At 42.9% G+C, this 14185-nt stretch overlaps 1 protein-coding gene across 1 annotated transcript in view; it reads right to left on the reverse strand.

The window, feature by feature from the left end:
• The window catches only part of LOC126521268 (midasin), a 386114-nt gene that overhangs the window by 308621 nt on the left and 63308 nt on the right, over nt 1-14185 (reverse strand). The window contains exons 10-13 of the mRNA XM_050169921.3: nt 10873-11048; nt 8218-8299; nt 6328-6443; nt 5776-5906 (exon numbers count right to left, since the gene is read on the reverse strand). Of these exons, the coding sequence (XP_050025878.1) occupies nt 5776-5906; nt 6328-6443; nt 8218-8299; nt 10873-11048 (505 nt within the window). The remainder of the gene's footprint in view (nt 1-5775; nt 5907-6327; nt 6444-8217; nt 8300-10872; nt 11049-14185) is intronic.

Here is a 14185-nt window from a genome sequence, read left to right on the forward strand (position 1 = left end):
GTGGTGATTGAGTCACATGACGCATGGTCCTTTTGCCTGTTGCGCAGATTAGCCTTACCTTAACCCACCTGCTTTAGAGTTAGCATAACCCTTCTGTATGTTGGAGAAAAACAGGAAAGCAATACTTTCTATGCAACAAATAAAAGATTGCCAAAAACACAGGTCTACTATTAAACTGAGAAACTCATTGGTGTTCAGTACAACAGACCATCACTAATTCACTTCACAATTCAAAAGCACAGGATTCTATTCAACAGAAGTTCCATTGATTAAACATATATTCCAGAGCTTCCTATACTAGAACTGAGTTGTAATCAGTGCTGGCAAACTAATTTGCTGTTCCCTTCAATAAGAGTAAACCTTATTGTATCAGTAAAACCTCAGTGATAGGAATCTCAAGGGGTCATGCAAAATATTTTCATCACCCAAAATTCGTATCACCAAAAAAACAAATGAAATCAGCATGTTAAAGAGCTAGAAACTCATTTATAGAAATTTATTTATGATGGAATAAGTTCCAGATGTCCTTTAGGGTTTTCTTCTTCGACAGGTAGACTAGCAGCTAATTCTGGAAGTTTTACACAAACTTCACAAAACCGGCTTTGTGAGAACGTTGAATACAGCACAGAGCACAAGCCTCACAAGCGGCAAAATGTGGGAAAGACTGCCAGTGCCGCACCATTTCCACTCCATACACTGCGCGCAATTGCCGCTGTGTTATCGACTGCTTTCTGGCGGCCTCTCCCCGCGCTGCGAACATGGAAACAGTCCACCTGCCAACACACCTCGGCATGCTCGTTGCTACCTCCTTGACACTTTGCTGCCAGCAGTCGCAGCCGTCACGGCTCGCTCATTCGCTAGACCGTTTCCACTCCGTACTGTGCGCGCAGTTGCCTCTGTGTTATCGACTGCCTTCTACCAGCCTCCCCTTGCACTGCTAACATGAAAATGGTCCGCTTGCTGACCCGCCTCAGCGTGCTCGCGGCAGCCTCCTCACCACTTTGCTGCCGGCAATTGCGGCCGTCGATGCTGGCTCGCTTGTTTGCTGCACCGTTTTCACTCCGTAATGTGCGCGCAGCTGCCGCTGTGTTATCGGCTGCTTTCTGCCAGCCTCCCCCCATGCTGCAAACATAGAAACAACAGTCCGCCTGTTGACCCGGCTCAGTGTGCTCGGCGCAGCTTCCTCACCACTTTGGTGCCCGCGGATGTGGCTATCGCAGCTCTCTCATTCAAATCGCCAACTGCCACAGAGGAGCATTTGGGACATCCGAAATATGGATCATAGTGTACAGCACACTTCGGCCGGGGAATCGTACAAATTCGTATCACCCCGAAATTTGTACCAGCCATGATCGCATCACTAAGATTTCACTGCATCTTGATTTCTGTGTCCACAAGTTAGTGATAGCGTGTTAACACATTCTGGTTAAGCAATGCTAATAGGCTCCCGAGCATGTGCAGCATTTTCTTGCCTGAAATTTGTAAGCAGTAAATTTTGTAAACAATTTTCTGACATTTGATATTCGATGCAATGTTCAGCTTTTCTTTATCGTGATTCAATTTGGTATTCGGTTCAAAGTCTACTATTCAGTATTCACACCCTCCTACTATGTTGATTTGCCACATTATCTCACATTAAAATAGTAGTACTATTTATTGATGTCTCCAATATAACTGCCTCATACTCTATTTAACCCTTTGAGGGTCAATGACGTAAATATACGGCACCGCGAACAAGTCCGAAAATGGTCGATGCCGTATATTTACGGCGCCGTCTGTACGCTTAAAAAACGTTCCCATTTCATAACTTTTTCTTTTCTGTCATGTGCTGCCACTATGTGGGAATACAGGGAATTTTTTTTCGTGCACCTCCCTCTCTCGGTTTTCGTTGCATGGTTTGTTTTAGCGCTAGTTCGCTCTCGCGTGTCTATATAGTACCACCTACGCATTGGCGCGCACGCAGATGGGTGGCTGTTTGGGTTTTGTTTTCGCGAGCGGTTTCGGCTTCTTGCGCTTGCAAAACTGATGATTATCTCGTTACTAATCACTCAAAAGGCGAACGCCTCTTTCTCGCTCGTTCAGTGCTCACAGGGGTGTGCATAGGAAGGATGCCGCCGTGCATGCGTTTCCGCTGCTTTTTTTTTTTTTATGACACTCACGAAAACTAATTGCCTCTGGTTGGCGATAAGATGAAGATTAGCGGAAGTTTGTCACACATTTTGCTTTTTTGACGGGCACACAACCACGCAGTTTTCTTGAGTGCGCGCACCTACGCAGTTCGATTACACTATGGACGTACATATTGGATATTAGTGTAAGAACAGGAACATTTGAGTCTTGCGAAATATTCTCGTGTGCACATTTCCAAGGCCTTGAACTATGTGTATAAAAATGCATCAAATGTTTAATTCTTATAAGTTTATTTCCTTTTTTATTGTTGTTATTCATGAATGATGAGTACAAGAAAAAGAGAATATGGCAGCATTTTGCAGAAGAAGGCACACACGAAGAACGGAAGGAGTGAAACGTGATGCCCACATACATCACTCCGCCTGCAGCAAGGAAAGGCTGCATGTTTGGATTATCGCTTACTAATAGCATGTAGTACACTGCCAATGGCACTACGTGCCATATGCTGTAAAACAGATAGGTGAAGATGCTCATCATAACAGGTTTGGCAGCGATAGCCATGAATGCGGCGTGCGATGACCCGGGAAGAACTTTGCTTGTACCGGAATTAGAAAATGTGTCTGCCGTTGTTTTCACGTGAGACGTTGTTTTCACGTTGTTTCACGTTGTTTTCACATTTTCTTGATTGCACGGGCCTCATGCCTTTTTTTTTTTTTTTTTTTTCACATGGGATCTAGCGTCTCGAAAACGTATACGGTCGCAGTCTGCAACAGGTAAGAGCAGCGCGTTTCGGTTATCGCCTACTTAAACCATGCGCTACGCTTCCAATGGCACTAAACGCTGTGAAACAGATAGGCGAAGATGCTTATATTGCAATAGGATTGGCGGTGATAGCTGTGAATGCCCCGTGCAAATACCCTGGAGAAGATTTGCTGGTACCAAAATGAGTAATTGAGTGCAAGGCAGCATTTTCACGAGAGACAGGCGGGTGAGTATTGCAGTGAAACTGCCACGATGGGCAGCTATATACTGTTCTCGATCGCGTGCGCCTTGCACATTTTCTTGTTTACATGGGATCTAGCGGCCAGAAAACGTATGATTTTAAAAATTTTTTATTTACATCATACTGCAGGCCGTGTGGCCCAAGCAGGAGGGGCAAGGTAACAAGTAAAGAATACACATACAAAAGGCAGAATTGAAAAATATAAAACTTAGGAAATGAAACAATATAGCACAAAACAGTAATGTCACTTAGGAAATACTAATCATATGAGTCTGAATTGATTCAGGGGAGTTCAGATGATGGAAAAGGATGAGGTTCCATTCTTCTATAGTTCGAGAAAAGAAAGAAAATTTAAAGAGGTTTGTCCTGGCAATGTAAGGGGAGAGAGCGAGGGGGTGGGAATTATGGGTTTTCCTGGATGCAGAAAGAACTTTGTATGGACTAGGATCTGAAGGAAATTTACAGTTTATAAAGGAGTAAAGGAACTTCAGGCGTATTATCTTTGGCCTCGTTTGAACGGTGTGAAAACCATTTGTCCGCAGTAATTCAGTTATAGGCTCTTCTCGGCCATATTTGGAAAAAAGAAAACATATGGCTCTCCTATGTATCCTCTCAAGGGCGTTAATGTTGATTTTGGTAAACGGATCCCAAATAACGCACGAGTATTCTAATTTGGGTCGAATAAAAATAGTATGGGCTAATGATTTTACTTCATGGGATGCACGTTTAAGCTTATAGTGAAGTAGACGTAGCTTTCTGAAAGCGGAAGAGGCGGTAGCAGCAATGTGGCTATTCCAATTTAGGTTGTTAGTAATTGTAATTCCAAGATACTTGTACTCATTCACTTCGGCCAAGGGGTTTTGGCCGATAGAATAAGAAAACTTCAGGGGTAGTTTTTTGTTTGTTATACATAGAAGCACAGATTTATCTGAGTTAAGTTTCATTCTCCACTTGTTGCTCTACTCAATGTTGTTTAAGGCTAAATGAACAGATAGTTGATCATTAACTGTATTAATATCGCTAAAAATGATACAGTCGTCTGCGAACAGACGAATATTGACAGGGGCCTCTATTACATCAACTATGTCATTACAATAAATAAGAAATAGAAGTGGGCCAAGCACGCTGCCTTGAGGCGCGCCAGAGGTTACTGAAAGAGAATCGGACTTTCAATCAATCACTACGTACTGTTTCCGACGCGTTAAGTAAGCAGAAACCCAGGACAAAATAAAGCCAGGAAGACCAAGGAATTCTAATTTACAAATTAATTTCTCATGAGGAACTACATCAAACGCTTTTTGAAAATCCTAAAATATCACATCTACTTGCCAGCCTTGTCAAGGACAGAAGCAAACGAGTGAATGACTGTGCTTAATTGGGTGACTGTCGAGAGCCCCTTCCTGAAGCCATGTTGGAAAGGAGATAAAATGCTACGCTCGTTTAAGAAATCATTAATGTAGTCAGCGACAATGTGTTCAATTAATTTACAAGAGGATAATATGGAAATCGGTCGGTAATTCAAGACTGAGCTTGGGTCACCTTTTTTTACTATAGGGACAACATGTGCTACTTTCCAATTGAGCGGAAGTACCGCGGAATGTAGAGAGGCCTGAAAGATTACTACAAGGAATTTACTTAAATGTTTCGCATAACGCCAAAGGAAGGTGTTGGGAATGCAGTCTGGACCAACAGATGATTTTACTTGTAACCAAAGCAGCATGTTAAGTACACCTTGATGAGAAATGTTAACGTCAGAAGAGTAGGACGGTGAAGTTTGGAAAGAAGGTTCAGTAGACGGGGAGAAGACACTGTGGGAGTGGTCATTTAAAAGGTTAGCAACTGCCTTGGGATCAGTTATTGGAATGTTATTGTGGATAATGTTCGTTATGAATTTATTCTATTCCTTAATAAAGTTCCAGCACTTCTGGGGATCTTCCTAAATAAAATTTGATAAAGTGTTACTGAAATAAAAATTTTTTGCTTCTGCAATGGCCTCTAAAAGGGCAACACGAACATTGGTTAATTTGTCAGTAGGTGGGCCTTTCTTTCTTAGGTGTTTGGCTTTATGTTTTAATTGAATAGTGCGTCTATTTATCCATAGTGTATGTTTAGCTGGCTTTTTAAGTTTGTTAGGTATAAATTGATCAATGCAGAATAAACACATTGCTTCAAACTTTTCCCAAGGCTGCAGAACGTCATTCTGGCCAAATTCATAAAGGCAAGAATCAAGATAATTTGTTATTCGCACATCATCAGCCTGCGAAAAAATTTTCACAATCGTAGGCGCAGGCGTGCCATGCGCACGGGTAACATTCAACTAGAACGATAAGTTCATGGTCAGACAGCCCAGGTTCGATAGAAATATGACTGCAGTTTGGCGATGCACTGAACATTGGTGCCGAAACATAGTGTTTTCCGGGAACGTATGAGCCGGTAAAAAATTAGCATAACTCTATTGGGTCATTTTTTGTGTTCTCGATTGCGAACATTGGCGCCAGGAAAACATATGTAACGAGAATGTATCAACAAGGTTCAACTGTATTGCGCGAGTTAACTTTTCACACATTCTTTACATGCAACAATCATAAAACCAAAGATCATAATAACAGAAGGACTTTAACTAAAACATAATTGCACTGTACCCTCGCTCGAATAGCACCAGTGAGCTACCATCCAGCACAGGAGCCAAGCTCTCCAGAGCTTCTCCTTCGGCCAAGTTGATTTCATCCAAGAGAACCCAGGAACCCTCCTTCAGAGCTCTTACAAGGGCTCCCTGCACATAAGAAACCAATGACCTGCATGACAACTCAAGCTAAAGTGGTCAGATTCATTGGCAACCTCAAATTCTCCATAGAAGGTCTTTCAGGCAATGAACTGTGCAAGTCAAACACCTTCAGGATGCACTCATCATGTGTCAATAAACCAATGGGTGGTACCACTGGGAAAAGCGAACTGCTGATTTCCAATATGCTTCTAGCATTGAGAGCTCTTTTAACCAACTCAACAAAGTGCCATAACAGGAGAGCATGTGGGAACAAAATGCTTCTTGGTGATCATTCTGTTCAGTCATCCACATCCAACATCCATGCATCCCAACAAAGAGTTAATGCATGAAGAAGGTGCACAAAGGACTACATCTACCCCATCTGCCCTTGTTTACTGCTTACACATTCAAGCTTCAGAATGCACCTCACCTCAACAAAAGCAAATGTCAACTTGTTCTCAGCCTGGCGTGCTTGAGCCTCAGCTTTCCGCAACTGCTCCCCAAAGGCACGCCAGCGTTCCAACTGACCCTTGTTGCAGCCCGGCTCTGTGGTGCATGAAATGAAGCAAGTAAACCACACTTGGCAGACAAACAAGTATGCTGGTAGTCCTAATGAATGGCAATCAGCTAGTGCAGCACTTCACAGAATCAATATCAAGTTAAAACTAGTTCCATGAAAGAACTTCCACTGCAATCAAACATTTCAATTAGCCAAAGCAGGTTGTTCAAGAGAATTTCTTACTCCAACACTCTCCAAGTGCCTGATAATCATATTGTGGTTTCGGCAGGTAAAACCCTAGAATTTTTTTATTCTTTTTAATTAGAGTTCTTCATAAACATTTTAATAGCTCCAGAAGCTCTAAAGAAAAATGTAATCTATAGCAGAACACCACAAACTCTAGTTACAACAATGCCTTAAAGGGGCCCTGGACCACTTTTTATGGAAGTGGAGAAATACATTTGAAGGTAAAATAGGTTATTTCAGAAATGCTTTGCCGCAAAAAGTACTTAAATGCGTTCTGCATAAGAGGAGTTATTGGCAATCAAACACACACTTCACGATGCTTCAGCTCATTCTTCAATGCCCTGAACTGCAAAAGATATGGTAAAACGGTGTGTGCCCACAATGCTCCGCCTACTGAACGTCCCTGTGACACACATTTCAAACATTTAATTTTGGATGTTAGCGCAGACACCACTACTTCCAATTTTGCCACCTATGACGCGCCAAACGTAAGCCGAACAAAGTTGTCCTCGGTGAGCCGCAGTGCGCTTAGCCAGTAGACTCGCGTGGCACCCCGTGGTGGCCACGGTATCAATGCTACGTAGCAGACCACAGCTACATGCAATTGTAGTGTGTATGCACTGCATTTACTTTGTGCAAGACAGGGCTTGAGTGCATTCTCGAGCTCATAAGCTCCATTTAGCGTGGAAGCTTGGGCTTGTTGGCGATTCATTGGAAAAAAAAGGATCTAGAGCAAAAAAGACAAGGACATGCGAAAGCGACACGCACACAGTGCTGACTTACAACAGTTTGGTCATAAAGCCATGAAGGGATAAATATATAGGGTGCTACTATGCGCAATATGTGAATGATTGGCAAAAAACCTGGAACATCATTCGCAATGCTGGTAATGATTGCCATGTACCTACAGAGCACACAGAATGCTCGCCATTCAAACCCTGTCAAGATATGCCATTTCCCCGAGACGAAAGTGCAATTGAAGGAGAACTGACGCATGATTTATCAAACTTCCTAATGAAATCTGCCTCAATGATTTCACGTGTCAGCTGTGAACTATGTTTAGCCAGCACTTTGCTTTTTTCCAAGTAGGGCTTACACCCGTGGTCGCGGCAATGATGAGCAGACGATAGTTGGCTTCTTCCGGTACTATCTAATCATTATCGAAATTCGAAAGAAGATTTTCACTTACTTTAGCCTGTTTATTAAACTTCGTCAATAAATATACGCAGTAACAGTACGAAGAAGCGCACTGATCCAAACACCCGTCTGGATTGACATCAGCTGTTGGCCAATAGCAGCTGCATATGAAAATCCATTTTATTATGATAGAAAGCAGCTAGAGAAGAGTGATAAGCAGGCTTCTGTTGAAAAGAAAAAGTTTGAGAGAAAGGTGACTTCGCACTCCACTTGCAAGCTCCACATGCCGCACACGACTGCAAAATTTGGCTGAGATGTTCACAGCAGTGTGTTCTATCCGTGGACTGTCTTTTCACCAAGCCCGAGGGGTGGTTCAGGGCCCCTTTAAGCTAGCAAAGGCAGTTCAATCCAATTCCTATTGAAATGAGGTTATCTTACTTGAAAGCTTTGACACAGCAGACTTTTGGGTGTGAGACATCAGATCAAACAAGTCACGCCACCGACGCCCAGCAAAACAAGTCTGTAATGAAGGAACATAAAGCATAAATATCTGTGTCCCCACCAAAATATAACATTACAGTGCTCATAATTTGTATGCTCAAATGAATTGATAGAATAAATCTACAAATTATCCAGAAATGTGTTTACACATAACACAGGTGGCGGGGGTACTAGGGCTCAGTTTAATAAAGCATGTCTACCAGAGTCGACCAAAGAGAAAACTGACCCAGAGTGGAGCTTTCAAACAGCTTTTGCATGACACTCAGGTTTGCGTACATAGTGTCATTGTTACTGCAATACTGATGCTTAATAAGCTGAGGAGTATTCATCAAGTTTCATGCTTACTATAGCTTGAAAGATCCGAGGGCTGTAAACGTGAACTACACAGAATGTGTGGTATGGGACCCTCCGACAGCATGTGGCACAGAGAAGCTTGAGAGACTACAGAATTCAGCTTAGCTGCTAAGTATGTTTCAAGAAAATAAGGTGCAAATTTCAGTATGACAATTGTTAAGAAAGAACTAAAGTGGGAGACCCTACAGAGTCAACAAAAAAGATTCTGTTTGAATCTTTTCCACAGTATCTATCATGGCACAGTCGGTATACAAAGGGAGAGATATATATAATGCAACCCCATTACCAGTGACATTATGTTGACCACTCGCTAAAAGTTCGTGAACCTGCCTGCAAGTCAGATTTGCTGAAGATGTCCTATTTCCAAAAGCTATTCATGATTGGAATAGGCTGCCTTCTGATGTCGTGAGTGTTCTGTCTATAATTGTTCTTGTATTGTTTTTGCAGCCCATGCTAATTGATTCCTACTTTTGGACTTTATTTTTATGTATTTTAATGGAAGTTCTTCTAATATTATTATTATTATTCTTTTACTTATTATTTTTGTAGCCCATGTTTATTTCATGTTGTTGAACTTTGTTTCTATGTATTTGAAAGAAGTTCTGCTGATATTACTATTGCTTTACAAATTGAAACCTTCCCCCTTGCCACCACTGTAATGCCTTTTTGGTGCTGTGGGTAAATCACAAATAAATAAATAATGAATGCAGTGATATCTCAATAATTTGAAATCTCTTAATTCGAATTGACAGATAACTTATATGACTTTGTTGCTCCATAGGTCCCAACAAAGTCATATGTATCTGAATAGGAAAAAACTCCCACAAATTCAGACTCCCAGAACTGTGCAATGGTTATCTTCAACAAAACCAAGCCAAAGGCAAAGGTTTGATGCTTTGCTAGCTATCATAATGTCGCATGCCATAAATATGACAAGGAAAGACACGCAGGGAGCTAAGACCGAATTGGAGCAACCAATGCAGCGTGTGCCCTTCTTTCCCATTCGGCTTAAAAGGAGCAGGAAGAAAAAAAAGGTGCACTTTCACCTGAAAGATGAAGCATTGATAGCGACAGAAAAACAGTAGGATAACTGCATGAAATTAGGTTCATAGTTTTATTGGCTGTATAAATTGCAGTAAATATTCGCTTACATATTAAATTAACAAGCACACTGTCAAGAGCACATAGGGAAACATATATTCGCCACAATGCTAGTGTGATGAAAAGCGCCGGCCTTGGAAAGCAAACGCTTCAGCCTGCCTCTCTCTCCAATGCATGTCTGACACTTGGGATTACACAACCTACAATATTAGGTGAATGTGAAGCAACCAGCCATCTCGGCTCGCCGAAACTTTGCACCCACTGCAGGGATCAAATTCAAGAGACGGCGCGTGACCAGCGCATATTCCCCTCTGCCCCAGAGCACACTTTGTCACATAACCGCGCACATACCTACCCCAGCACCTCTTTCTAGGCTAGCAAACATTTGATTAAGTGACTTCCAACATTGGCCACGTGGGAGGATGGTGCACATTAAGCCACCATCCTTCTCAGCTCACTCTCTTATGTTTTCCTTCGCACTTGGACTTTACGTAGAAACTAAGCTTCTTTCTGCACATGCCGTAATGCACTAGCAGAGAAAAGATAAGACTTCTAAGGCGAAAGCCTTATTTGCCCCATGAAGCGAGAAATATGCCATCTGGCATTACCATACGATGGTACCAAAACCAACATGACCAAGTGACGTCACGTTGCCGGCACTGCACCTGCTGCGGCTCACACTGCGAAATGCCACGATGAACAGCCACGGCATCAGATCTTACCCACTCCCAAAATTGGATCAATATGGGCTGAAGTGAATTAAGATTGGTACAATTTAGAGCAAGGCGGATTAAGGTAGAGTTTTAATTTAAGGTGATAACTTAGACAATTCCTCATGCCTTCACCTTCAAATCATGCAAGGATACTTAAGTGACTATGACCTTTTTCAATGTCAGCCCCGCACAACTGATAGGGCGCTAGATTCAAAGGGGCTCTCCTTCGTTTAAACTCCATTTTATTAAAGTAAATTTCTGGTCCAGAGTTCACATTAAGGAGATGCTACTGTAATGTTGCTGCAAGATGGATAAAGAAAGTAGTATTGAATTTCATACACTAAACATACAACAACAAAGTTAAGGTTGCAACAGGAATGAGCAAATTAGAAAAAAGACAGAATGGCTAGGAGACACCACTCACAGTGATGTGGCTGAGGAACTTCGCATTCTGAGTCTGTGAGAATGTGGCATTAAAGAGTTCTTCAAATGCCTCCCGAACTGGGGACAACAGAAGCTTGATGTCGACAGGCTTGAAGCCACCAAGTAGGTCACTGCTGTCGCTTTGCTGACTCATGTTGAGCACCACTAAAGTGTGACCTGCATAAACCAAACATGACCACCCGTTGCATATAAAAACCAGCCTTCCCAGTCAAGAACATTTTATTTGGAATTTGCACAATGCTGACAACCCCGTGCTGTAGACAGATGATGCTAGTTTTCAGCCGCCATTGTGAGGAATAGACACAAGCAGGCTCCAGAAGCAGGTTACCTGCCCCACTGCATACATGTATGTTTCATGCTGTTTCTACAGAGTTCTTTCACTGAAACTCGACATGCCGGCTTACAGCTGTGTGCTGCTATACAAGCAATTTGTCTACATGTATAGTTCCAGCCGTAAGATATACATAAGTGCGCAAGATTCAGTATGGCATTCAATGCACCAATTTCACCTGTGAACTCAGCCACTTCATGGACGTGCCAAACATTCAGCTGTATTTCGCACTAATTGTAACAGTTAAGTGCAGCATGTTTGATTCAACAGTCACACAGTATATTTAAAGGAATGGGTACAGCATTTTTCACACTAACGAGCTACAGCACGCTGTCGTAATGAGATGCACCACTTGCCTAAATCAGTGGAGGCAACAACAGTCATCTCTCTTGAACTAAGAATGATATGCAGTTAACAGTCGCCACAACAACGCGACCAAAAATTCTAGCGTTTGTGAGACCACTTCAGCTGTGCGAGAATATCATCACGTGAAATTGCCACACCAGTACACAAGATATTGCAGCAAGTCAAACTTCTCTATTTGCTTCCATATTTTGCGTGTAGTTTGCTCTGATGAAATCCTGAATGACATTAGACTTGACAAAGTTGTAGAGCAGAACCCCAGTAATGTGCCCCCCAATTATGCAACATCCCGGGCTTTACGACAGATTAGTGCAGTCCCAGCAAACTCTCCATAGAGACAATGCATTAGAAGCCTCATTTGTATGAGCCAAGATTATGCATGTCCCGTCTCATATGACGACCAGTGTGAAGCCAGGAACTCAACGACGAACCTTGCGCCATACCCTCCCTCAGGAGGGGGAGAGCGCACTTTTGCATGCAGAGAGATTTGACTGGATCCAGCTAGTACCAGCGCAACATTCTTGGTTGCCATGGAGGAAAGAAAGAAAAGAAGACTAGGAGACCATCATACGCCTAGCTTGACGACTAGTTGTAGAAAGAAGAATAATCTTGGAGGGAGAATAGTGTCACGCAGCAAGCCTTCACAAGCAAAATCTGTCAAGCCATTCCTTTTGCTAAAGTACACTATACCATCGTCTCTTCTCTCTCATGAAGTCTGCCCGACACGCGATCCTCTGCTCAGCAACATGCTCTGCAGACTAGGCCCAGTGTGCTTGCTTTCTGATAGGTTTTATTTGACATGCAGATGTTTGGGTGTTTTGCTAGCTTCGCCAACCACTCTCTGCACATTTCCTCTCTACATGCTTGTGCAACTTCTGTGTTTATTGCAATGTGCACATTTATAGCCTTGCCTTTGTTGTAATGCGCAAGTACAACAGCTGCACGTCGCCGTCCTTCTCTTACTGTTTTTTTCGGACAAACGTGTGCTGAGCATGGGTTCCTCACAGTAGCATGGCGGTGGTAAACGCTAAATCATACCATGACATGATGTTAAAGCATTGGGCCACATTATTTGGCTTCAAATTTGTTACGGAATGCTCCTTTCTAGTATTGTTCCTATTTCCCTTCCTCCATGTCCACTGCCCCGTTACAATATAGCCCTGTGGCTCTGTCTCGTTGTCTCTATCCCTTGCCCCTATACACATTGCTCAACCGCCACCTGTCTTTGTTGCAATTTTGCACTCTTGACATTTTCTCTCAGCAGTACCTGCTCCTATCACAAGGGTCCTCAATGTTTTCTCTTCATCAGTTGTGATCAGAGTGAACAGCACTCAGAGAGCCAAGGAACTGAATCGTGTCCGTGCACATCCTCAGTGGTGTGTTAGCAACTGCAATGCACAATGTCGTGGAAACAAAATGCACTGTCGCTCGGGGACAAGCTGAAAATTATCTAAGATGCGAAGAAATGACATGGAGCCACAAAGGCCAGCATCACCCAAGATTCCAGAATATCCGTGAAAGAAGGATACCACAATGACTGAGTGAACCAATTCCTATATGCTACACAGAAAGAAGGAACAGCGACAAAAGCAGGGGCAATATTCTTCGGCAATCACGTTGGGAGATGCAGTACACCCTCATTATAAAGAATTGAAACGGATGACGAAAAAATCCGACATTAGCAGTAATTCGATAAGAACAATTACTTCATAAAAGCTAAAAAAGATAGAGCTGAAATAGCATAACTCTGCAGACATCTAATACGAGTGCCAAGTAGCGCCTTTTCAATCGCGACGGAGCCAGATCGGGATCGAATTTCTCCGTCACACTTGGCTCTTTGCGCAAACTGCAGGAGAGAGCCAATACAGTCTTGGTTTATGTGACATTGGGCATGCCAGGCACGCAAAAGGCGGCACCGAGTAAATGCCCTTGTGATTGTTTGCACTACTGTGTTGTCATTCCTTTGTCCCAAGAGCACGGGTGAGAACTCCGCACTCCTTGCGTTATGTCACTCCTGGTCCATGGACGTTGCCGCGAAATCCAGCCCTAATTCACAATGTTTACGTTGAAATGTCTTTTCGAGCCTGAAAAAGACATTCTAGACAAAATCCAGAATGACTTCTGACGCCGGGGGTTGTTTTAGTCGGTGGTGCATGACAGCACGAAAAAATTTCGGGGGGGGGTGAGGGGAGCTGGAGCCCCATTAGCCCCCTCCCCCCCTCCGTGGCTACACCCCTGACCTTTAGCAATCGGCTCACCAATGGCTGCAACAAGTTTGCAGAGCAGGTCATCGAAAGATTCATTTTCTTTGTTAATGACACACTGTAGCTCCAAATTCACAATCCTAGGTTATTGCTCACTGCTAGTTATTCGATGCTCTAGATCATTCAAAGAGCTTTTTAGGGTTGCGTTTTCTTGGCGCAGAGTAGCCTTTACAGTTTCGAGCTGGACGTTTTTTGCAACAGCTTCATCCAGTTTTTTTCTTTAAGTCCTCCATTGTGTCATGAGTATAGTCAACACTTTTGGTCATGTTCCTTTTCTTGGTTTTCAATTCTCGCATTTCATTTCTGCAATCTCTTTGTACAGACTCACGAAACGT

This window comes from Dermacentor andersoni, chromosome 6 (assembly GCF_023375885.2).
Source record: "Dermacentor andersoni chromosome 6, qqDerAnde1_hic_scaffold, whole genome shotgun sequence".
Classification (NCBI taxonomy): domain Eukaryota; kingdom Metazoa; phylum Arthropoda; class Arachnida; order Ixodida; family Ixodidae; genus Dermacentor; species Dermacentor andersoni.